Raw genomic sequence first — 25052 nt, 5'->3', positions numbered from 1 at the left:
GATAAACAGCACTGTCCAATTTTCTGGACTCAAACACTTCAACTCCTTTTTTAACTGTCTGTGAAAACAGTGTTATGTCTACATTTCCCCATCCCCAGGTACCCAAGTGCTGGGAAAGATAATTACCTTGTCATCTTTGTCATCTTCTTCTTCCTCGTCCTCTAGCATGTCCTCCACTACCTGCAGACAGAAACAGAAGTCGTTTTCGTGCTCTTAAAGGAGAGAATTTTGTTCTGTCATTTTGAACCTTTTGGAAATGAAAACTTTATTAACATTTGAAACAGATGCGCTGGGAGGAAATATTTGATCTCAAGATAGGGATTAGGAAAATGCTATGCCTTTCATTGATTAAAACCTGGGAACGGAATCCCAGTGAGGGGCACCCTATCTGTGTGAAATGTTCTGTGACAACTTCAAGAATCTGAAATATGCATAAGGTCAAACTAACATTAACTTGAGGGGTGCTTTAAATCAGGAAATTTCTTTTCTACCTATTCCACTGTCTATATTAACTAGGCATTTTAAATTTGGAGATAGATAACTAAGCAGGAAACAGCTCTGCTATTTCTGATTTACTTTTCACCAAATTCTAAGATAAAAAACTATGTCTGTTCATTGATTCATGCTGGTGGTCAGTGGCATAAAACTAACAATATCCTTCATGGCTTAAATTTTAATAGTTACGTATAAATGTCAACTTTTGACTATCTCTGTATTACTTGCTGATTTTGTGGATTACCTGAAAATCTAATTTTAATTCTCTGTGATTTTATACAAGGATTACATTATAAGAATGAACACTACTACTAAAAGAAAATTAGAAATGTACTCTATAATCGAATGTGGACAATATGCATATAACCCATGTAGGTGGACATGCATGCATGTATTTATTTAATGGCTCCTAGTTTACCTACTTCAGCAGAATGGAATCATCATTTTGGACTTGCTAACTAATTTCCCCTTGCCTCGATCAATATATAACTGTAAACATTACAAATGAGACTTCACCTGTTTCAGGGGTTTATTATGGTTTTACACACCTACACACACATGCACGCGCACACACACACTATGGAAACCAAAAATTTTAAAAACCTTGCAGGGGGTTGTTATTCAGGTGAGTGTCAACTTGTGATTGTATTTATGTCATCTGATATGACTTCTAAATTCTTGTGGTGGTTTTATTTTTTATCCAGTCTGAATCTCTATCTCTAAATAAATTCAATAGAATCATGGCTATTAAATGTTTTTAAATCTTTCTCCTAAAGCTCATAACTTTAAAGATTTTATTTTTTTTCCTTTTTTCTCCCCAAAGCCTCCCAGTACATAGTTGTATATTCTTCGTTGTGGGTCCCTTTAGTTGTGGCATGCTTGGACGCTGCCTCAGCGTGGTTTGATGAGCAGTCCCATGTCCGCGCCCAGGACTCGAACCAACGAAACACTGGGCCGCCGGCAGCGGAGCACGCGAACTTAACCACTCGGCCACGGGGCCAGCCCCTAAAACTCATAACTTTAGAAGATAAAGATAGCTAGCCCTTCATGTGGCTTTATGATACAGACAGGAATTGCTATGAATGAAAACTTCCACAACTAAGACTGTATTATGCAAAGAGATACATAAACTGACATAACATGTCAGGACTCTCAATTATTCTAAAAATTTTTCTCAAATATTCTAAAACATTAACTGATTTCAAAGAATAGGCCAAACACAAACCTACAGTTCTCATGAACCGATATATAACCAAAAGCATATGGCAACCTGTGAGATTGTTCCTAATTTAATGTCATACTTCTAATCTTCTATTAAATGGTAGCATTGTGGGGTCTTTCATTTGGACATCCAGAATTTCAAAAGAACCATTGTAGCACAATGTCCTGTTTCCAATATTTGGTGAGTGTTTATACTTATTTTGGGGACATATAAAGCAATTCAGCCTCAGCAAGAAAGGACTCTTGGCATTCTCTCTAACTATATTCAGCCACTCCATAAGCATTTATAACCCCGCCTTGTTCAAGGCACACAGTCCTAGGTACTGTGGGAATACAAAGACGAATAGCACACAGATACTTCATCCATATTCATGTCAGCCCTCAAGGGCTGATAATCCAGTAGAATTGAAATTACAACTATCAGATAACCTTTCATGTTGACTTTTAATTTCCTGAAATTTTGAAGTATTCACATCATAAATATACAGACAAGAGCGACAATGTATAATTGAGGTGGTAGAGGCCAGGCTAATCCAAAATGGGCTATTTGTGATGGAAGTTTAAACAGGAAAAGCAGCCACGATATTTCAGTACATCGTATTACATCAAAAGAATTCACCTAACATACCAAGTAGCTGACCTAGAACTCAAACCCAGGCTGTGGGATAGCAGAGAGCCAGCTCTCAACTCTTGTCCAGTTCCAAAAAAGAAAAAAAAAGTAAAAAAAAAAAATAATTCACCTAACCCTCACAAGCGTTTTTTAAATTATTATAATTTTGTATCTCTAATAAAACGGTTTCAAATTTTAGATCTAGGGGCCAGCCTAGTGGTGTAGGGAGTAAGTTCGCGTGCTCCGCTTTGGTGGCCCAGGGTTCGCGGGTTAAGATCCCGGGTGCAGACCTACCCACTGCTTATCAAGCCATGCCATGGCAGGCATCACATGTATAAAACAGAGGAAGATGGGCACAGATATTAGGTCAGGGCCAATCTTACCCAGCAAAAAGAGGAGGATTGGTGGCAGATGTTAGCTCAGGGCTAATCTTCCTCAAAAAATAAGTAAATAAATTTTAGATCTAGATTAAGTGATTTTTTAGGGCTGGTCATTATTATCTATTTTATTTTTTTGGAATAAAAATTGTATATATTTGAGGTGTACAACATGATGACTTGATAGACATTAGATTAAGTAATTTTTTGCTAAAATTACCCATGCAGTCATATATCAAACATAGAAAATGAAACGAATACTATACTTTTACTCCTGTGCATAAACTCAAACAATATTTTAGCTAGTTATTATTAAGAATATACTATAGCCTCCCCTCTTCAGTACTCACCATCATACTACAGGTGCTAGGAAGGCAGAATGATTTCAGATTGTCCTTAGCAGCTTGCAGGGTACATAATGGGTGTTCAATAAATATTTGTTGATAGAGTGAATAGATGAATGCACCATCTATTCTTTATATCTTTGAACATACTTTTTAGTAAAGTGCCTATCAATTATCTCACAGAACTGAACTAGCGCACCTGGAAAGACTTATACCTAATCAATGACGCAGACTAAGAAAATACTCAAAATGCTCTCAAATATTTGCCTGGCAAGAGAAACCATGAATCTTTAATCTTTAAGATTTGGAGATCTTCATTATCTTCAAGTTAATTTTCAAAAATTCAAAATATTATTGAAACGTAAAACAAACTAATAGCTTAATTCACACATTTTACGAATCAGCTGTGGATCTGATCAAGAATGACTCAAAGAGGTCTACAGAATCAGGCTCTTCGTTTGCAAAACCCAGACTGTTCATACTCTGCACAAGTGGGTAATTGGCTACACACAATTTCTCCACAAATGTGCAGCCAGAACCACCCAATACAACCATTTGCTTTTACACTTGGCAGAAAAGTGTTGTGTTAGCAAGAGGCCTTTGTGTTGTGTTTAGCGCTCTAGTGAGGGCTTTTCTCCTCCTCCAGTGCCTTTTTAATGTTACATCATAAACATCTACAAGTGAGGATTTATATATAGTTGGGTTCCTATTGATGCCTTTAAACTGCTTCAGAATGCATCCCACTATTACATTTTGCTCAGGTGAAGCTTATGGCGCCTTGGCAAATGCAGATAATAACAGCACGTATCCCAAAGTGTTGACTAAGGATCCAATGAGATAATGTATTTAAAGTGCTCAGCATAGTTCCTGTATTCAAGTAAGTGCTCAAAAATGTTAGCTACGAATAAAAATAAAAATAACATCAATTTAATAATATTTTGAATAATTTTTTGAAATTAAATTATACATATTTTTTTCCAGGACAAAATAGTATTCCTAATGATATACTCAATTCTGATTCACGTTTCATTGACACTAAGAAACACATAGAGGGGCACAGGTAGAGGTGTGGGTAAAGATTCCCAATTAAAATGATAATGCTTTCACAACTAATTTTCAGACTTTAATGGTCCAATGAAATGGATGGCTCTGAAGGCAAGTGTCTCAGAAGCTGGGTCGTGCGTTAAGACACGAGCCCCAGCCAAATGCAGAATATAGAAACTGCAAACTGAGCTTTTAAAAACAAACTGTAGATATCACGGAAGTGCATTTAATGACTGCACAAAATTGCAACCTTTCCTAGAGAACTCAAATAACACCTATTATTTGGAAAAAGAGTGCTGGAGTTTAACACTTAATAAAGGAAAACAAATAAAATAAAGGAGTCCTAGTCTCAAATTCCAGCTCTTTCCACCTTAAATAAAATCAAATAAGAACTACACAGTTTTGTTTTCAAGTATACAAAGTCCGGTTGCCCAAGCATTTGTCAGCAATAATTTAATAACACATCCATAGGATTTCCTTGAAGAAAAAAATAAAGAGTGATGAGAAAATGCATGTGTTAAAAAAGACACGTTTTTACAAAGTTGGGTTTTTTTGTCTTTTTCTTGAGGGGGAATATCTCAGATTGGCTCTGGAATTCTCTTTCCAAATTACGCTTTCTGATACCTTGCTTGAAAGCAAGTAGTATTAATCAAACAAAGGAAGGGCACTAGGGAAATCAGAAAGATGTAATGCAAGCAGTTAAAAGTGACATGACCTTCTGTAATGTCGCTCGTCACAGACTTATATGCCACACACTGGAGGAAGGTCTTGAAAGAAACTGATTCTTGGTACTATTCCTTGAAAGTAATACTAATAAAGATGACATTTTAAAAAACACACGCAGACAGCCCCAAATACAGCTTGCCAGCTACATTACAGCCAAAGAATAAGCAGATAACATTATTTTAAAAAGCATAATATTTCTTCTTTCATAGTCCATATTTGCTGAACATTTCTCATTAACATATAAAATATAATATATGGCTGTACATTTTAAAAATCCGCTTTCAAAATGGAGAATGGCATCTGTAGAATCTAAATATTTTATACAGTTGTAGAGGAGCTCTTTTAATATGACTTTTAATTATAATTCAACACAACTAAATGCTTTATGATTTTCAAGGAAATAAAATTTTATTTGGCTGAAAATGTTAAAAATGATGTTGGTAATCTGAATAAAAATATGACAGCATATTTAGAATTATTCCTCCAGACAAACATGGCTAACGGAGGGGACCAGAAGGATGTGGAAAGGAAGATCAAGACAGTGAATGGATGAGGAAAAGTGGAGTCAAGTAAACCTCCTTATTAAATTCATCACAAGACAGCATATACTAATTTTTGCTTTTTAACAGCAGAGTTCATGTTTTAGAACTAAAGTGACAAAAGAGGGTTAAAAGTTCTATGAATAATTCTTAAAACACTTTGTATTATGATTTTCCCAGGGATAAAGTCTTCCACTTACTTATATTCCTTTAAACAAAAAGGAACCAAAAGAATCTTGGTTATGCTACCCTTGTAAGATAAGTATTGAGTACTATAAAGCTAAAAACGCTCAAAAGCTAAAGCTGACATAAACCAGTTTCTTTTGTATGTTTACTTTTTCCCTTGGAAATAATCTTTGAATTAAATGGATGTTTTGCTATGTTGAGAATGAATAGTTGCACAATTCAAATTGCTTTACTCAAACATAGTCTATAAAAAAGCAACACATTTAAATTAAAGAAGAAATCACTGCTGTCCAGATGTGCAACTGTGATGTTAAAAAATTAAAGAAAGAAAATTGTCACAAAAGAAAGAAGTTTCATATTTAATTTCATATTCATAGAACTTCCAAATGTGTACAGATGCTTATATTTGGATACATTACAAACTAAATGCCTATTTCCACCCTAGAGATACGGAGGAATCTGGGGAGAGCAGTATTCTTCAACGTGATCTGGAGTTCGTTTATACCATTTTGTGTGTGCATAAACCAAGCAGAGTGTGCAATCGTGTGCCAATGGATTTATGACATGTGTAAGTATCATGTGAAATTATTGAAAGTCTACGGATTGAGAAGATGCATATAACCACTCAGATGATTTGGGATCACTTGAAAGTATTGAAGGTTGGGCTGGAGACTTCTGCGGTCAATAAGATCATTATAGGTGCGCTTGTGCTGTCATTTTCACAGTAAGACACCTGCTTCTCACAAGATTTTTGAGAAGGAACTTTTGCAAAACAAATGGCGCAATTAAACTGTACATATAATTTACTTCACATCTCAAAGAATAGTAAGACTCATAAACAGGCCTCGGATATACTGTTTCATCTAGTATGTCTCAAAAGCAAATGCATGTATGATGGCTGCTTAGTTTGATTCACACTATTAAGGATGTGACCTTGGAATATTTCAGCTATAGTAGTCATCAAGATAACTGAACCACTAGATGTAATAATAATTAGTGTGATAGGCTTGCCATCGAGGCTGAATATATTGCAATACAAAAGAAGGCAGACTAAAAAGAAAAGCATTATTACTTACTGCTAAAAGACTTCCTGATTTTTACAGAGACACTCAAATACAATTATTTCTTCTTGCAGAATGCATTTCCTTGGCTCATTCTGGGAAGTGCCATGTTGTAATTTAGTCTGATTCTTGATAGGAAATGTGGCTTTAATGTGGCTATCAGATGACTTTTGATGCATGCCACTGATTACATACGGCCTGTATTCTGCATTATCAACAACAGCATTCTTATTTGCCGTATAATATGCTTTGCTGTAAGGTGCAAGGATAGTAAATTTACTTTACTGGCCAAGAGTACGTAACCTTCTATTTGTTTTAAGTGTCAGCTTAATATGTAGAAAAAATCTTCCATTAAGAAAGGCTAAGTATAATATAAATTCTGTAATCAGTATAAGCATCTTAAATGAATTTCTTTTCATATTTCCTTCTCGGTTTTCTTAAATGTTCATTCTTATACTTACACAAAGCACTGCAAACAGAATTCTAGTGTTTATTTGAACTATGTCTCCATCTAAAGGCTCCACAATGTATTGTATTTTTGCTTGCAGGGAAAATTCTAATCCTGGTGTCTCTAGGATATTGCATATTAATTTGATTGAGCAGGAAAAAATAGGTCGACTACTAACCTACAATGCGCTTTTTAAAATAATGTTTTCTTGAACTGTATTATTTGTCAGGTTAAAAAAAGTACACAAAAGGCCAAAAAATTGAATCATTTAACATGCTTTGCAAATGAAATTAAAAGATAACTAGGACTCATCACTAACCTATTTTGTAAAATTTAATATTTTCAAAGCAAACATTTTTGTCTATTAATAATAAACAGATTTCTGAGAAAAAAGAAAATTATATATTCAAGCCTCTCGATGTAAAATCAAATTCCCATTCCAGAACCACACATTTGTAACAAAAAAGGCACAGTTTTGAATGTTCCAAATTTTCAAAACCTTAGGAATTCTTATTTCTTAAACGTCTAATGAAGAGTCCACAATATCTATATAAAACGTTTTCTGCAAAGAAAGAAGAGGGAGCTGCTATGACCTCTGTGAGAGTGTCATGTCCTCCAATCTTCTCAGAAACGTTCTTTGCTCCAACCCCGTCAGATATGTTTGGGAGCATTAAAGAAGCGATAAGCAAGAAGTTCTTCTTCAGGCGAATCTATAGGTTAGCACATGTAATCCAGGCAAATGCTATGTTTCTGGAACATTAGGGACCTTTAAAGAATAGAATTTGAAAACAAAAAAATCGTTTATGTTGGAGATTAATATTAGCCAGCTTCTGGATCATACTGCTCTGTTAGGTCTGATTCATGTTTTACAAAAATTCACAGCGCCTCCCTATTTTAAACAAAATGTTGGGGGTAACGGAGGGGTAGGGGGAAGTGGTGGACACTTGCAGAGAAAAATATTCTGACACTAACTTGATTTTTCTTTTTTTTCCCTGTGCCTAGAATATTTTGAGGCCTGAGAACATTGTCAGAAAATCTAATGTTAAAAACGGATCATGTTTTGAATGTCAAAAAATCATATAGTCAGAAAACTTCAGGTTTTTTTCTTATATGTCTTTTCTATAAATAATAATGGTAAAAATATTTTTTATCTTTTTTGTAAAGAATAATCATCTCACAAAAGGCAGCTGATGTGGGTTTAGACCTACATTTGAACTGGAAAGGATGTGGTGAATGGTGAATTGTAGCATAAAAGCCTGAATGAGAGGCATGTTCATGAAAACGGACACGAAACCTCCGTAATTGTTTTATCATGAGCTCCCCACAATATAACACAAGAGCTCGATATTGTAGGGGAAGCGTGCCTGGTCCACTTATCATTTCGGCTTTATGTAGTGTACTGTGTGATTGCTAAATTAGTGTATAATGCATTTATAATATTTATAGTACCAACATTTAGTTAAATAACCTTTATGTAAGATTTATGTTGATTTTTTTTATTTCTCATTTAATGGCAAATTATGAAGAGCATGTTTCATAAAGATAATTCTCCATTTAAATTCATCAGTCCATTAAATATTAAAATTATGTTTCTGATGCAATCGAGAACAAATTTGTCCAGCTTCAGTGATTATTTGCACTCATAAAAATTAGGCTTGATTAATAAAATTTAAATGCTTGATTAAGTTGACATTTTCATGTTCTATTCTGATTTATTAAAATTAGTCCCTGTGCCCAGGCCTGGTATGCTAGGGTAGGTTTACCTTTCTCCTTCTCTTAGTTGACATCGAGCGTGAGGGTGTTAGGAAGGAGGATTTTGCTTTTGGACTCAATGATGGTTTCAGGGAAACGCCCTGTTCTTTGCTGACGGTGCTGCCGGCCTTTGTCATTACATACTGTGCATGGTGGAGATTTGTATTACAATAATCAGGAAAAATGCTTCTTTCAAATATCTATAGATACGATCTGTAAAACAGCATACATTTATGGTATTTCTGTAAAATTCAGTTACCAAGAAGCGTTAATCTGTAGAGGATTGCTCAAATTTCTTCATCTGCTTTTTTTCTTCACTAAAATATGGCTTTTATTTTTGTAGGAGTTGCATATACACTGCAGAGAGATTATAGACACAGGAAATCATTCTGTGGCAATGCTATTGTCTTGTCTACAAGCTCAAAACTAGGAGGGACTAATGGCCACGGAAAACCATCCTTTTCAACTGGACTTACAAGGGGACTCTTCAAGAGAGGTAGTGACTTCTATTATGTTTAACCCCCCATTAAATCCACACTGGCTTGTCCTGTTTTACACATGGTCAGGTGCCTAATTGTCATTTATTGAGTGCTCACTATATGCTTAACACAGTGTGTTAATTGTCTCTTTAATCCTCACAAGACCCCAACGAGGGAGGTATTATCCACATCTTAGTGGTGAGGAAACTGAGACCTAGGGAAATAAGTAAATGCATACAGCTAATAAGTAGAAGGTCTGGAACTTAATCCCAGGTCTTCCTAATTTCAAATTTCAGACTCTTAGCCACTACCAACCATAAAGGGGTAGTGGCAACGCTTGTTTTGAAGATGTTTTTGCTGTTGCCCATGGGACTGTAACTCATTTGGAAACTTTGTTTGGGTGAACTGACTTTCCCTCATTTAAGCATGCTATCAGAATATTCACTTTGCTTTTTTTTTTAGATAAGTGATCTGGTATGATAGTTATTTCTTTTTTCTTGTATAATGAAATAAATTCAATAACAAATGCCCTTGAAGGCATATTTTAGCTTGGTTACCTACACATACTATTCCAATTCTATTTACAACATGGTAGAAAGGTTTTGAAGTTGCATGCTCTTGGTTAATGTATCTCATGCAACACTAAAAAAATTAATGAATACAAAACTCTCAGGGTAATTTAACTCCTAATAATAGTTCTGACTTATAAACATTTTCTACAAGCAGATAAAGATAAATCATTTGGTTTCTACTTTTACTTTGTTAATTGTGGTCTTGCAATTTTTTTTGCCACCTTTCTGAACCAGGGATAATAAGTCTCCAGAAATATTGTATGAAACTGGCTGGCAATACCACACACCACACACGGCGTGATGATGGAGACTAGTAATGCAAACTAGTCACAGGATCATGAGTCAGCCAGAAGGTGCGTTTGTTGGCCCTACATCCTAGGTCCCTCACCATAATATTTCAAAGAGTTCTGGCTACCTACAAAGAGGAGACTGCAAAATCATTCAGAAAGAACAAACAGGATACCACTAGAACTAGGTGGGAAAACACATCCACCCCGAGAACTAAGACCAGAACTATGGATGTTCCTTTTTCTCTTCTCCTAAGACTCACTCTTCAATCACAGAAACGACAAAATTGTGGGAGCAGAAGTTTTGGAGGGAGAGCAGAGATAATAAAACCATTTGGTTGACCTATGGGTAAATGCTTGGGTTGGATACTTTGGATAACCATCTAGATGGTGAATTCTTTGGATCCATGGGAGGCTTGGAGTGGAGTTGAGGAAGTTGGTTTTTCAATGAGTTTCTGGGGCTCCAGGAGTCAACTGGGGCTCAAATAGGAGAAATTCAGCCATTTATAGGGGAGAGATCTTCAGGTTTCCTTCAACGTTGCCAAGACAATTCATTTTGTGGAAAAGGAGCTGGGTTTCAGGGCAGAAATCCTCTATAAGGATGAAGAGTATCTCTTTACCACAGTACATTTCCATATACATCTTTAGGGAATCTGAGCAAGGTGGGAGGGATTCAGGAAGACGGTCCGGGGCTAAGACATGAGAGTAACTGTAAGTGTCCTCTATGGCAATTACCATGAACTCTAAATTCTAAGTCTCTCTCCTGAGTCCTAATAAAGCAAGACGTTTGCCTTCCAGTGAGGAGGATCTTTAGTAAATTGACTTTTAAAAATAGAAGTGTTTTCCTTTACATCTTTCTCTATATGAACTGACATGTCACGTACGGGTAACACTCATCTTCTATCATTCTACAATTTGATCCTTCCAATTTGAAGTTTAGCTGCACTCTGAGAATACAGTGAAAGGAGAGCCAATAAACTGAAGTATTAAAGACAAACAAGGAGTTACTGAGTGAAAGAGACAGACCAAGCGTGGAATAAGAGCTGTGGCCACAGATAGACAGACCTCTTTTCCTTACATAGGCAGCACAGGCACACACATCGGAGATGTTCTAAATGACTTTTGGCTGCACACTCTGCATATCCTACACAGACCGCCGTCACTGCACCTACCTATGAATATACTATCATTTTTTCAACTTAGTTGTTTCCCTCACCAGACCACAAACTGTCCTGAGTGAGGACCATGCCTTAATCATCTGTGAACAACAGCTAGTAGCCTGTAAATGTTCGATACATTTTTGTTGAATGGAAATAATTATGCATAAAAATTAGACAATTTTTGATTTGGAAAGAACTATTGGACTGAAATATTTACTCATTCATCAAACATTTTTTGAGCAACGATCACACTGTTATGTCTGGGATACCTCGCTCTGTGCTGGGATGAGAGACACAAATGGAGGATACAATTAATTAGAACAATCTGTGTCTGGTGAGGAAGACCCACAATGAGCTGCTTAGTACCATACAGTGAGGGGATACGGAACCCAGAGGGGTGGGTTCTCTTAACCTCTTCCAGCCTGTGTTGGCAGGGGTGGGCTGCTGATAGGGGAGGAGAGTGGGAGGGAAAGTCAGGGACGGCTCCCCGGAGGGAATGGTAAAATTGGGGGTTATTCAGGCACATATGTATGAAATACTGAAACCTTAATGGGTGGCAAATTAGGATGAGGTACCAAAAATATTCAAAATGCATATACCCTGACCCAGAAATTCTCCTTCAAGGACTTTGCCAAAGGACAAATGATTTGTTTAGGATTTTCTTTACAGCATTATTTGAGATGGCAAAAATATCTGAAACAAACATTCTAAAACGGGTGTTTAATTCAGAAAAATTAAGTATCCATACGGCGAAAACCATGCAGTCATTAAAAATCATGTGGTTTTCCAGTAGTTTAAGGGATACTCCTAGATATGTTGCTGACTATAAAAAGTAGGTGCGCAAAAAGTACGTTTAATAAGATTTAATTTTCGTTAAAAAAATACGTATGATAAGCAAGAAATATACAATTACATTCATAAACATATTTTTTTAAGAAAAGAGAAGGCACAGAAAAAGCGTATTGACTATTCGGGAAAACTGGAAATATACTCCGCCCTAGATCGTGGCGCCGCCGCTGCCCGGTCCCCGCCCCACTTCCTGCTACCCTCGGTCCTCCTCTCCCAGCTCCACCATGCCTCGAAGCTCCCTTTTCCCCCAGCACAGAGGGCCCTCCTTCAACCCCTCCTCGGCTGTACCTTGACCCCCGGCTGGGCCACCACCTGCTCATCGACACCACCTGCTCATCGACGCCAGCAGGGTCCCCTACAAGTTCACGGCGCAGCTCAAAGAGGAGCCCCGACCCCGTCCCAGAGCCAAGTGCCCTGGGAGAGCCCGGCCCTCGCCAGGAAACGCACCCCTGTCCTCACCGCCGCTCTGTGGCTGCAGAGCCTCCGTGTGTTGCACTCGGACCTCAACCTCTTCAACATGCGGCTCCTGCGGCATCGCGGCACCGTGCCACACACCGTGCCAGGGCCAGCCCGCTGCCCATCTGTCCCCAGTGCCCACGCGGCTTCCAAGATGCGCAGACCAGGCGCGGTACGTGCGCCTCCGCTAAGTTCGAGACCAGGCCTGCACTGCCCTTCCCTGGGCCACCACGTCTGTCCCACACAGTGCCACTCCTGTATTAACTCACTGCCTCTACAGAGGTCACTGCCTTGTCCCGGGCCTCAGTTTCCCTATCTGTACTAAGAGGGAAACATCATTCCTTTCTTCCCTGCTTCCTACTGTATGTACACCAAGTCATTGCCCTCCTGGGGCCTATGGAAGGGGTGCACTGGAGGAGAAGCAGACAACACCAGCCCAGGAGCCAGTCAGAACAGGGTTCTGGTCCTGCTGTGCTGTGTGAGCCTTTGCCAGTAGCATAACCTCTCTGAGCCTTGCTGTCCTGCTCACCCAAGTGGTAAGAGGTTGTTTTCCAGGTGAAAGAGATGACAAAAGAGCATGGGCATGGTTCATTTCTGTACCTCCTCTCTTCTGGCCACTATCCCGACCTTTTGCTCATTAAACATTTGCACTTCAAAACAAACAACAACAAAACCAGACAAACAAACAGACAGTCCTGCTGGAACACAGAGGAGATAAAGCTGAAGCTCTGCTTTGGGTGGGGGCTGCTCATGAGGAATCTTCTAAATCCTGCCTGAAGATGTTGTGGAAAGACCAAAGGAGGAGAGGAGGACCGCCAGAATGTTATTTCAGAACTATCATCTTCCTACAGGTCTTAAGGTAAGAGTACAAGATACAATTTGGGTTAAAGTTGCTGGAAAAATACAGGACATCCAGTTAAATTGAAATTTCAGATGAATAGTGAAGATTGTTTTAGTATAAATATCTCCTGTTGTTTATTTGAAATTCCAATTTAACTGGGCATATGCTAAAGCCGGCAACCCCAAACTGTGGACACATTCAGAGGGCTTCAGGGGTTGGAGTTGAAGGGAAATTTGGTAGAAGTCCTGGTTATCTACTGAGGAGGGGATGGTACAATGCCAGGGGGGAGAGGTGGCACATTTGAGAAGAGTTGAATGGTTCACATCCAGAGCCTGATGAGGTGATGGCCCTTGAGATATGGGGACACCAAGCTGTACAGTGAATGATTATCTGTACAGCTTTGAGAGAAGTCCCAGGGGATGAACTTTTCTGACATCTGATTGGCTGTGGGTTTCTACTTCTCTGTGCTAGTGATTGGGTTGGAAAACTAAAAGGTCTGGTTCTTTTCATGGTCCTCCTCACATTTTTGCAAGCTGGTGACCTTCTGAAAAATTTGAGAAAATTGCTGTTGAAATAAGCAGGAAAAAGAAAAGAGTGATCATCCATTTTTAGATGTGTTTACAGGCTGTATGACTCAGTGCTGCTTCTGCTAAGAGCAAAAGTATGTGGTCTTTTTTGGTACTGAGATGCAAACACAGGAGGCTGTGGTCTCTGCTACTTTCCGTGAATGATCAAGCCCTTATGAAAGTACCGAGGGTCTCACTGTGCATCCCAAGTGCTTTGCATATGGAGTCCTCTCCTCTCCGCTCAGCTGTGGCCAGTCTCTTTAGCTCCTGTCAGGAATATTTCACTTATTCAATAGTCCACTTATTCAAATATTCCACCATGGACTTCTTTGGAACTGAGAGCACTGGCTGAGAAAATAATAAATGTGACTGATTTACTCAGGTCAAACAATCAGATGTTTCTTTGGTGGCATGTATTTGGTGAACCATCCCAAATTGTTCGATCCAGAGCATTTATGGCGGCAAAGAAAATTCTCTGTTTACAAGCTTTATTTCTAGAGATAAGTGCTCTGGGCCTAACTGGAACGGATCCAGCAAGAAGTAATATTCAGTACTATTTTACAGGGGAAAAGAAGCATTGAGGGCTTTGCCATTTGAGGGAGCTAACAAACATTTCAGTATTTATTAAAGTATTTTAGCAAGCCAACTTGGGCTCAATTTGTGTCACAGTCAGATCATGAGTCAGAGAATGATTTCATTGATCCCTACTCTTCAGTCTTTTAATGTCTCCATTGATTAGGCATCTGAGATTGTTCTGTGGGAGGAATATCATGTCAGTAAAAACAAATGTTCTATTAAAGTGTAATTAAAAAACACTGCTTGAAGAATTTTTACATGTCAAAGATATTCAAAGACTTTCTTCACTAATGTGAAGGACTCAGCTTTGATTTACTCCTCCCATGCTCACGTGGGTGGATGGAAGGTAGTCCTCCGGGTCATGAATGGTTTTGAAGTTAATGGGATCATCTGGGATCAAACAGGTAACTAGCACTAGTTCTTGAGAGGTCACCAGGTCCCTCATAAGAAGGAATTTGGAGATACCTGGGATTCCATGGAAGGCCCTGGACACTCAGACAGTGATCCGTTAGAAAGGCATGCCCAAGAATGTACCGGGGAAATGGCCTGGGGCTTCCGAACAGGGCAGAGCTGGGCTCACATCCCACGTACTCTATGGAGTTCATTGTTTATCCTCTTTGATTTTGAATTTTCTCATTTGTAAAGTGAGAATAAAACCATTCAGAATAATTTACTTGATATCGTTATTGTAAAGAATTGAAAGAGCTGATGTCTCTAAAAGGCTTAGCAGGATGCCTGATCCATAGAAGCTGCTTAATGAATATCTGCTCCATTTCCCTGAATGAGAGGTAAGGAGGATGTGGGAGGTGGAGTGGGGAAAATGAGGGTTCTCCATCAGATGGTTCACTTAAAGGTAGTGTGAGTATACTAACTTTTCAGAAACTTGAGGGAGAAACTTTTTCTAAAGGTGCCCAGGGAAACCTGGGATGTACCAAAATATTGCCCCAAGAGGAAATGTGATTGGTGATAAGGCATACCAACTTCAGACGGATTGACAGATTCTAATACTCGCTCTGCCACTTTCCAACTGTGTGCCTTTGGGTAAGCTGTTTAACCCCTCTGCCCTTTTGCCTGTATGTAAAGTCGTAATAATGATACCTGTCTCATAGGGAGCACAGGGCCCCCTGGTTTGCTTGGCCAACCCATTTCTTTCATTCCCTGAGACTTGAGTCCCCTTCCTTAAGGAAGGGCTACTGTAGTCATGCATGTTCCACATGAGTGTGTCCCTTGCTTACCACAGAGGAAGAGACCAGGGGGCGTTACCTGACTTAGGAGGACCCAGCCCATTGGCTGGGCTGACATGACATAATCAGCTTCTCTCTCCTGGGGGAGGACTAAATGACATGGTGAAAGAAAATGCTTAACGCAGTGCCCAGGGTGAAATGAGGATTCAGTAGTTTTTAAACCCAAAGGAAAGGCCACTTCCTGGCATCTACTCTTCAACATACAAAATTTCAGTCCACGTTAACCATTATGTGGATAGTTGGTACAAGATTAATGGGCAGTGTGGGGGGGAATTTTCCCCAGGTTTTGAAGTGGTAGCTCAAACCAAGAGAAGTATGACATTCCCATCTTTGTATCCCCTTCATGTTGGAGACATTTCTGAATGAAGCAGGTATTAAACAGTTCTCTCTGGAAAGGCCTGGCAATTCTCATCCTGGAAATTGTAATATTATGGTGTGAGTATAGGCAGATTCACATCTAGGAGTGCTTATTTTTAACAAGTCCAACTGGGAAACAGCAGAGGTGAAATCCCATTTCTAACCACACCTCTTTCTCCTGTGCACCTCTGAGTCTCCAGCATTAGCCTCAGGAATGGCTGCTTCCTTCTCCTGTCCTCAGTGGGTTCAGCTCATTATATGCAGCAAAAGTTACTCTGCAAGGATCACGTCTCATTTTTCTCTCTTTAAACTAGAACAAGCACCATGGTGGGGAAAACATGGAGGGTTTCAGCTCCTATGATCTTAAGTCTCCAAGAAAGGAAATGGTCTCCTTCATAAACCATAAACATACAAAGACATCCTTTCCTGTTTTAGTATTAATCTCAACTGTTTACCAATATTTTTGAAGACAGAATTTTTACCAACCTAGCACTTTTCATCTTTCACAGTGTTTATTTTCTTTTCTCTTCCAACTTCTTATGCCATGGACATATTATTTCCTTTTCTCTCTTTGCTATACAAACCTGAAGGTCATTTTGATTTGTTTTTCTTTTATAATTTTCATCCTAATTGAATTTTCTCAGCTGAATGTACAGATGATTTTGTGTGTGTGTGTGTGTGTGTGACAGAAAATTCTCTCTTTCTCTTTACTAAAATACAAAATTTCCTGGTTTGGAATCAGCCAATGGTATGATTAATGCACTTCAGAGATTCCCTAAAGTTGTCACATGTGCTGAAAGATTCTGCATTGTTTTTGGGGAAACCACTAAGGACTTAGTGCAAATACCATTCTTCCAGTGCTATGCGCCATGCAGTGGAGTCACTTAGATCGAGCATGGAACTCCCTGTAAATGCCTTCCCTTAATTTACATCTATATGTGTGTGTGTGTGAATATATGTATCCATATATACGTGTGTGTATATATATAATCTGTAACCAGCCAAGTATAATCCAGGTTTCTTTTCAAAAGGAGCAACCAGTTCAAATGCACAGCTGGATATGGCAGAAAACACATAATTAGACAAATTGGATTTAAGAGTTACGTAAGGTCTCAACTGAGCCAGTGAATAAGAAGCTGAATGAAACGTTGTGATTGCTGCTCTGGTGCCTAGAAAGAACGGAATATGTGGATATGTGTGTTTGGGGCAAATAAAAGGCAATTACTGGGAGTTATGGAGTGTAGTTGGCATTCCATGAAAGTTAGACTATAGAACGCTTCACAGTGGGCTGTGCTGGGGAATAAAATGTGGTCCATGGTTAAAAGCGGGAGCCTGTTAGAGATGTGCCTAAACGGAAAGATTTGGTAAATACTATTTTGGAGCTATATTTTGGGGGAAAAAAGGGAAGTAGGAAAATTTACATAATAGGTAACTTTTCAGTAGGCTTATAAAAATTCTTAGAGAATTTTAAGCACAAGGAGATACATTATATATTATTATTTCCCCTTGAAAAGTGGATTGTTCCAGCCAAGGCAGGTATATTCTAGAGAAGATAACATGCAAAGTCTATAGTTTCAGAATTTTTCACTGAGAGTACTCAAACCAATGACTAAATATTGAAGATAAGTCCCCTCATAGGATTAAGAAGCTGAAACTAAATTGCCACTTTTTCTTATTTGCAGAGAATCTTATTTGCAAATTTGTCTCAAGGCAACTGAATGAAAAGGAGATATTCTTCTCTCTCAACAATCTCCCTGAAATAAATGGGACAAAAAAGCAATTGTCTGAGAGAGTCCTATTTTCTTAAAGAAAACATCCTGGATTAATTGACGAAAGTACCTATTAGTCCCCATGACACCAATGCTTATCGCATTTGGGGCTTGTCTCTCAGTGTGCAATTCAAATATATATCCATAAAATCCTTGCCAATAATAACAACTTCTTGACTGTTGATGCTGCCTAACCATTAAAATTGCTATTAGCTATCTCATGTTTGGTTTGATAAACTTTACAAAAAATGTTTTGAACACCTCTAATTTGCAAAACACGTGCTAGTGACAGTGGCAAGTACGAAGATGAACAGAGTCCTCTCCCACAAATTTATAATCTAGTGCGAGACAGAAATCTATACAAATAATATAGGAAAATAAACATGGTGTGTTGTTAGCAAGGTACAACTTTACCATGTACTTGGTGGTTTTCATTAGGATTTTTCTTTTATTTTGATGATAAGGAAAATTATTTTGAAGAAATACATTTTGCATGTGTTACCATGTGAAGTGTATTTTGCTTGAGTTCTTTAAAAGGGAAATTCTTTTAGGTCATAAGTATGTCTGTGCAACCATTATGATGCTAACTATTAGAATAAAGTATTATATAACACTATTAAACTGATGCTCAAATAACTGTTTCCTGCATCATTATGGTCATAATAGTTGGCAAAAAGTCCTGACTATAAGTCAAACGGAGATTTTAAAATCTCTGTAATCTGATGAGGACATGTAGCTACCAAATAGATTCTCATGTTTGACAAACCTTTAAATTCTTCCCAACAGCTGTCTATAGAGTCATCAAATTGCAAATGTCCTATTAGGAGATGACACCCCCCCACACACATTTTACTTATATATGAGAAAGCTTTTTGAAGTTGTATATTTCCTAGGGGTATAGTGACTGAGATAACTAAGGAAAATGAAGGTTGGCAGGAGAACAAGAAATATCATTCATTAGGACATGAAAACAAATAAGGAGCATAAAAAATAATCATTTGGAATAACCCATCTATAATCAAAAATCATAGCTCATTCTTTGGTGTGCTTCTGACTTCAGCTCCTACTAGGAGGAGTGATGTTAGAAATAGGTGAATACTTTCTATTGTGTTAGAACCAAAGAGTTGTTAGTTTTGAACTGATAAAACTTTCCTCCAATCTTGCATATTTATAGACAGGACTTCTGGTTGGTAAAACCAAACTCAATGTTGATTATGTGAGACAGACTAGGAATAAGAACAAAAACACAGACAAATAAGAAAAGAGAGACTTACTGTATCATGTTGCCTGTTATCTTTCCCTGATATTATCAAGAAGTAGTTCCATGTCAATAGTAACAACAAAACCAGTGGTATCATGTAGAGCTCGAAGTTCCAGACAACAAAGAGAAAGAGCTGGAGGAGAGAGAAAAAGATGAGTTACCTCTGAATTTCATTAAACAGACTCTCTTAGCCACACGCCACTTCACAAAATACAAAACTAAATGTTTCAGAAGGGAAAGATTTCTCCTGAAAACAAAGCCTTGAGAACTTAGGCATTTTGCTAAAAGCACAACTGACCCCTGGAAAGTCACTGCTAAGATTTTCACTTTGTTTAATTTCTATGAAAGAAAAACTGATATCATTACATTGTCAACGAGGCAATTTTAATTCTTCTCCTCCAGTGAAATTATTGTTAGATTGGACAAAATAAAGTCAAAAAAAAAAAGAAGGCAGCCAATTGAGCTTCACTACATTGTCAGACATAGCCGGTCTATCTGCCTTAATGATAAAGAAGGAATCACTATTTAATATCAGGGACTTTTTTTTCAAATCTCACTTGGATAACACAATGTAACAAGCATAATAGGCAGATGAAAATACCAAGTCTACACCAGAGAGCCCCAAAGATTTCACATTATAAATAAAGGAACTGCTACCAACAAGTGTAAAAAAAGGTTGACTTAACATTCAGCATTACCATAGAAATCAAACAGCTATTAAAAAAATAGAATAACTTTGTCAAAGGAAATTTTAAACTGTCTATTTCTATTATCCTTTAAAACTACCTACTTCTCTAAGTATGTAAATGATTTTTTTACTATAAGATGAATATTAAGAACTCACCTAGGCTGGCAGGAGCCATTCTAAGAACATCTGCATTGTAAAATAACCAGCATTGGATATAAAGTGTAACTAGCCCTCGCCCCACGCTAGGCTTATAATCCTGGACAGACCATCTAAATTCTCTAGGTCTGTGGCTCCTGATGTCAAATTAAGGTGATGTTGAGTCAGATGATAGTTAAGAGACAGATTCCACTCCTGACGCTAACTAGCCTTATCACCTTTTGACACACTGAACGTATCCCCCTTCAGTTTGTTGCTCTGTAAAATGGGGATGATAAGAGTGTTCACCTTAAAGGTTGTGAGAATTAAACAGTTGAAATGTGTTAGAGATTTAACGAACTGCTTGGTACCCAGTAAGTGCTAAAAAAAAAAAAAAGTATGCGTAAAGTTAACTAATTACTGACTAAGGTCCTCAGGCAATAAGTACCCTAATACTGAAAATAGAAGGTCATCTGCTTGCTAAGATTTAGCTAAACCATAGTATAATTGGGAATTTGAGCCAGCTGGTTGGGGTAACCCAAACATCTTGCATTTGATAAGTCAGAAGGGTCAGGCACAGCAGCACCGGCCCTTTGCAGCCTCCTTAATAAACCTCAGCCAACCCTACAGCCTATTCAAATGGAGAGAAATGAGACCATGTAGCGGTGCGGAGACCCCTGGCCTGAGACCCAGAAGACAGGTTCCCGGCCTTAGGAAGTCACTCTGCCTCAGGGTTTTCGTTTCTAAACAGAGGTCTATAGACCTGATCACCTCTAACATCCCTAATATTTAAAGTGACTTCATGACATTACCAAATCGTCAGGTTTTTCTTTTAATGTGACATGAAATTGTAAAAATTGTGTATTTTACTGAATTCTTTGATATTCATAACCCAGATGGACACCAAAAAGCATAAATAATGGTTCAGTAATTCAAGAATTGAATTTTGGATAGAATTACATGGTACCTATAGATTCAAGTTCCTGAATAAGAAAAATCTCAAATATGTCAATGCATGAAACATGAGCCATATCTTTTCTCACCAGAAGAGTAGAAAGATTTCCAGAAAAGGAACATATTTCTATTTAATTTTTGAAATTTATAAAATACATACAAAATGATACAAATTATAATTGATGGTATGATTATTCTATGAAAATGTATTTTAAAAAGACAGCTTTTAATTCAGGAGGGGAATTAAGGCAACTTTGACAGCATCAACACATGTAAAAGGGAAAATTATTTTTGGCTTTTAGATCAATTATTTTTGGCTACATTGTCTATATTATTTTTGCTAAATAAATAATTATTTAAATAATTAAATTTACTTTAATTAAATTCGTATTTATTAAATTGATAACTAAATTAATTGTTTTATTAATTCTTTACTCATTTATTTGTAAAATGCTTGCAGTCACTAGAATGTAAGCTCTGAAGGGTAGAAAATTTTTCTTTTTGTTCACTGTTCTATCCTTAGAGCCTAGAAGAGTGCTTTGGCATAGTATGTGCTCAATAAGTATATATTTGCTGAATTTATGCATAAATGGATACTGGGTTTCCAAGTCATTTAATGTAAGTGTAGTTAATTATCTGTATTAGTAAAAGTACTGTAGAGCCACTAGATAAAACCAATTGATTTCAGGAAAATATATTCAGAATTATAACCTTGGATGCCACTAACAAATTTCTACCTGAGTCACATAAGGCAGAAGTACCTTACTACTTCTAGAAGGATTCTCTTTCCATCTTGGGTGTGCAGTCATGAATTGTCTTGCATATTATGGTCCAACCACTGTGTTTACCTCTTAGTCCTTCCTATATGGTTGCCTTTTCCAAGGACATTCATTTGACTCAGTGTATTCTGGCCTCATGGACAGGACTCAGATTATTCCATTGCTAAATATCACCGATTGTAATCATTTTTAATCTACTGAGCAAATATATTCTTCCTTGTAATATCCATTCACTGGTAGAGTCTTGGTGTTCCCAGAATAAACTTCCTTGTAATGTCTATTTATTGGTGTTGGTTGCAGGTGGGATGTTGCATAGAATAAATTTTCTAGATGATAATCCTTGCAAGTAATCAAGACATCTAACATGCTGTTTTCTTCCCTAGTTTCAATGTCAGTTACTTAAAGGACAAATTACAAGGTCTCAATATTTAACTGAAAATTTCAAAAGGTCAAAAAAGAAAGAGCATTGTATATTCTTGCTTCCTTTGTTGTAAATTAATTAATTATATATGTTTGGGTTTATTTCTGGCCTTTCTATTCTGTTTCATTGATGTGTGTGTTTCTTTTTATGCCAGCACCATACTGTTTTGATTACTATAGCTTTGTAGTTTAGTTTGAAATCAGGGAGCATGATGTCTCTAGCTTTTTTCTTTTCTTTCTTAGGGATGCTTTGGCTGCTTGGGATCCTTTGTGGTTCCATGAAAATTTTAGGATTGTTTGTTCTATTAGCACGAAAGATCTTTCCATTTCTTTTTGTCTTCTTCAGTTTCTTTCATCAATGTCTTACAGCAGTGTACAGGTCTTTCATCTCCTTGGTTAAATTTATTTCTAGGTATTTTATTCTTTTTGATGCAATTGTAAATGGGACTTTCTTAATTTCTCTGACAGTACATTGTTAGTGTACTATAGACGCATAACAGATTTTTGTATATTAATTTTGTATCCTGTGACTTTACTGAATTCATTTATTAGTTCTAACAGTTTTTTGGTGGAGTCTTTAGGGTGTTCCATATTTAAAATCTTGCCATCTGCAAATAATGACAACTTTACTTCTTGTTTTCTAATTTGACTGCCTTTTATTATTTTTCTTGCCTAATTGCTCTGGGTAGGACTTCCAATACCATGTTGAAGAAAAGCGGTGAGAGTGGGCATCCTTGTCTTGTTCCTGATCTTGGAGGAAAAGCTTTCAGCTTTTCACCTTTGAACATGATGTTAGCTGTATGCTTGTCATATATGGCTTTTATTATGTTGAGGTCCATTCCCTCTAGACCCACTTTGTTGAGAGTTTTTATCATAAATGGATGGTGAATTTTGTCAAATGCTTTTTCTGCATCTATTGAGATGATCACATGATTTTTATTCTTCATTTTGTTGGTGTGGTGTATCATGTCGATTGGTTTGCAGATGTTGAATCATCCTTGAATCCCTGGAATAGCTCCCATTTTATTGTGGTGTAAGATCCTTTTAATGTACTGTTGAATTTGGTTTGCTAATACTTTGTGGAGGATTTTTACATCTATGTTCATCAGGGATATTGGCCTGTAATTTTCTTTCCTTGTGGGGAAGGATAGTCTCTTCAATAAATGGTGCTGGGAAAACTGGACAGCCAGTTGCAAAAGAATGAAACTAGACTACTATCTTACATCCTACACAAAAATTAATTCAAAATGAATTAAAGACTTGAATGTAAGACCTGAAACCATAAAATTCCTAGAAGAAAACATAGGCGGTAAACTCCTTGACATCAATCAGTCTTGGCTATGATTTTTTAGATCTGACTCCAAAAGCAACAGCAATAAAAGCAAAAATAAACAAGAGGGAACTAAATCAAATTAAAAATCTGCACAGCAAAGGAAATCATCAATAGAATGAAAAGGCAACCTACTGAATGGGAGAAAACATTTGCAAATCATATATCTGGTAAGAGGTTAACATCCAAAATAAGTAAAAAACTCATACAACTCAACAGCCAAAAAACAAACAATTTGATTAAAAAATGGGCAGAAGAACTGAATAGACATTTTCCCAACAGGCACAAGAAAAGATGCTCAACATCACTATTCATCAGAAAAAAGCAAATCAAAACCATAATGAGATGTTACCTCAGACCTGTTAGAATGACTATTATCAAAAAGACAAGAAGTAACAAGTATTGGCAAGGACATGAACAAAAGGGAGCTCTTGTGCACTGTTGGTGAGACTGTAAATTGCCTCAGCCACTACGGAAAACAGCATGAAGTGTCCTCAAAAAATTGAAAATAGAACTACCATATAATCCAGCAATTCCACTTGTGGGTATTTATCCAAAGAAAATGAAAGCACTAATTTGAAAGGATATATGCATCCGCATGTTCACTGCAGAATTATTTACAATAGCCAAGATATGGAAACAACTTAAGTGTCCATCAATGGAAGGATGGATAAAAAAGATTTGGTATATATACACTGGAATACTATTCAGTCATAAAAAAGAATGGAATCTTGCCAATTGCAACAACACAGATAGACCTTGGGGGCATTATGCTAAGTGAAATAAGCCAAATACAGAAAGACAAACACTGTAGCTACTAGCTGTGTGACCTTGGGCAAGTTACTAGACTACTCTTAGTTTTATCACCTAGAAAGTGGAAATTATGCTATTTACTTTGCAGATTTGAGATGGAATTAGCCTACTGCCTGCCACCTGTAAGATGCTCAATAAGCATTAGGTATTATTACAAGCAGGAATATATTGGCTCATACTACATATAATTCTTTTGGCCCTTCTTGCAGCTTATCAATTTCCTATACCACTCTAGAATCATAGGTAATAACTGTTTCAAGCATAACAGCTATGCTAAAGAAGCCACGTCAACTACACTAGGAATAGATGATGAGATGAGTGCCATTTTCAGTATTTTCATATTTAGCTTGTGGTGACTGCATGCAGTAGTGATCCAAATTTGTTCATGTCTCCATGTATCCATGCTTTTTGAAATACCCTCCCACAATGACACTGAGATTGGTCATATGACTTGTTTTGGCCAAGGGAAGAGTAGCAAATATGATGAACACAGAGGCTTAAAAAGCACTTGTTCATTGGGGCTTGCCCTCTGCACTCTTAGAACCCTGAGCCACCGTGTCATCAAGCCCAGGCTAGTCTGCTGGATGATGGGAGACATGTGGCACAGTTGCCTCCATCATATATGTGAAAATGCTTCATCACAAAGTTCTATGTAAATCCAAGTACTATCAGTTTAAGGCTTTTCATATTTAAAATTGTTTTTGAAAAATTAC

General features: G+C 37.5%; 1 protein-coding gene across 29 annotated transcripts in view; it reads right to left on the bottom strand.

Annotated features, from left to right (window-relative positions):
* Positions 1–25052, bottom strand: part of MCTP1 (multiple C2 and transmembrane domain containing 1) — a 499995-nt gene that overhangs the window by 73462 nt on the left and 401481 nt on the right. For 21 of the 29 annotated variants that reach the window (XM_023617967.2, XM_023617969.2, XM_023617974.2 and 18 more), the window contains 2 exons: positions 19234–19353; positions 127–180 (listed from right to left, as the gene is read on the bottom strand). In XM_023617967.2, the coding sequence (XP_023473735.1) occupies positions 127–180; positions 19234–19353 (174 nt within the window). The remainder of the gene's footprint in view (positions 1–126; positions 181–19233; positions 19354–25052) is intronic. The other 8 variants (XM_023617972.2, XM_070234542.1, XM_070234543.1 and 5 more) reach the window with 1 other exon arrangement.

This window comes from Equus caballus, chromosome 14 (assembly GCF_041296265.1).
Source record: "Equus caballus isolate H_3958 breed thoroughbred chromosome 14, TB-T2T, whole genome shotgun sequence".
In the NCBI taxonomy this organism is placed as follows: domain Eukaryota; kingdom Metazoa; phylum Chordata; class Mammalia; order Perissodactyla; family Equidae; genus Equus; species Equus caballus.
The sequence above is the reverse complement of the archived record's forward strand: the minus strand, read 5'-3'. Positions and strand labels throughout refer to the sequence as shown.